At 39.5% G+C, this 1,765-nt stretch overlaps 1 protein-coding gene across 1 annotated transcript in view; it reads left to right on the top strand.

The window, feature by feature from the left end:
• LOC106516759 (metabotropic glutamate receptor 4) overlaps positions 1-1,765 on the top strand; it is a 228,961-nt gene that overhangs the window by 184,705 nt on the left and 42,491 nt on the right. The window contains exon 5 of the mRNA XM_014007266.1: positions 489-624. Coding sequence (XP_013862720.1) covers positions 489-624 — 136 coding nt within the window. The remainder of the gene's footprint in view (positions 1-488; positions 625-1,765) is intronic.

The following is a 1,765-nucleotide window of genomic DNA, read 5'->3' as shown; positions in this document are numbered from 1 at the left end:
TATATAAACAGCTGGTTTTAGACCATAACATCCCTTTCAGACAGCTTCCTCTTGCGTCCACAGTTAATCCTGTTGGATGTGGTTCACCCTTCTTGGTGGTATGCTGACATTACACTGGATACCGTGGCTCTTAATATATCATAAAGACTTGCTGTCTTGGTCACAGTTGCCCCAGAAAGACGTGCGCCAACAAGATGCCCTCTTTTGAACTCTRGTATGTCACCCATAATGTTGTGTGCATTACAATACTTTGAGCAAAACTGTGGTCTTACCCTTCTAATTGAACCTTCACACWCTGTTCTTACTGGTGCAATGTGCAATTAATGAAGATTGGCCACCAGTCTGGTCCAATTTAGCCATGAAACCTCCCACATTAAAATGACAGGTGTTTCACTTTCATTGTCTAATCTCTGTATATACTTTATGTGTTTGTGTTGAGCTGTTGAGGCTATTTCGATATGGGAACCCTCTTCTGTGTCTTCCAACAGGTGATCTGTGCATATCACAGTCTGTGAAAATTCCACGTGAACCAAGACTCGGAGAGTTTGACAAAATCATCCATCGGCTGAGTGAGAACCCAAATGCTCGAGTGGTCATCATCTTTGCCAATGAGGATGACATCAGGTGAGAAAATCCCTAAACACAGTCAATTCAAGAGTTTTAGATGAAACTTCAGTTAATCAAGAGATAGATATTCATGGAAAACCTAGCAGAGTCTTTCATACAAATACACTCAAAAAATGGAATGCGAAGCATTTTAAAGATGAACAAATTGAAAAGTTGTCACAAACATCATCATAACAAAAGAATACCATTATGGGGGTTCTTTTATCATTTGTACAGAACAAAAAATCATATGAAAAGTGTGACTACYATTTTGTCCCCATTGTAACTATCATCCTGCTAATAGCCACATAATATAATGTGACATATATTCTGCTGTACTCATCTATTCTAATCTGTCCTAGAAAGACAAAAGTAACGTTGACAATGTCCTTGTTCTTCTTGTGAAGACACAATAGTATCAGCTAAGATTCATTATCTAAGAACAATCTTAAATAGAAATTAATTAGTTAGTAGTTGGCAGATTTATCACAAGGTCTCTCTCGCTCTCTCCCTCTCTCTCACACACACAATCTGGTACAGCTATCTTTATGGGAACCTGACATTTACTTCCATTATTTTCCACAGCCTAACCCTGACCACCTGGTCACCTGACCCTAAAACTAACCTAAACTCAATTCACACCTTAGTCCTGAACTTAACCCCGACCCACCATTGACGTTTCCCCTTAAGGAGACTAGACTCAGGTCCCCATAAGTAAGTGTGTATGCCAAAAAATGTCCCACAATGCAGGGAATACCCCCCCCCAACACACACACACACACACACGCACACATTTGCTGTGGCTTTCAATATTTCCAATCGTAAGTTAAGTAAGCCAAAGTATATTTGGTAGGCAATGATGTGGGTCAGTCTATTGATGATGACCGGGGTAAAAGTCCCAGTGCTCATTGACTTAATCCAGTCCTGATAACGGGTAATAGTCTGGATATGTAGTAATTACAGGAAGCTAAGAGGCTTGYAGTGCRGCATGACTRCTCTATCCTTGAACTCAGTGTCAGYATGCAGCAGCCTAATGAACCTAAATATACTTGCAAGGAAAATATAGGAGAGTTATRTTGTGAAATTCCTGTAATGTTATGCAATTACATGAATATGACGTCTTGTCTCAATGTTTTTCTGAAATTGTTCTATATAGTGT

This window comes from Austrofundulus limnaeus, unplaced genomic scaffold (assembly GCF_001266775.1).
Source record: "Austrofundulus limnaeus strain Quisiro unplaced genomic scaffold, Austrofundulus_limnaeus-1.0 Scaffold41, whole genome shotgun sequence".
NCBI classification, from domain to species: domain Eukaryota; kingdom Metazoa; phylum Chordata; class Actinopteri; order Cyprinodontiformes; family Rivulidae; genus Austrofundulus; species Austrofundulus limnaeus.
This window is presented reverse-complemented; position numbering and strand designations above follow the sequence as displayed.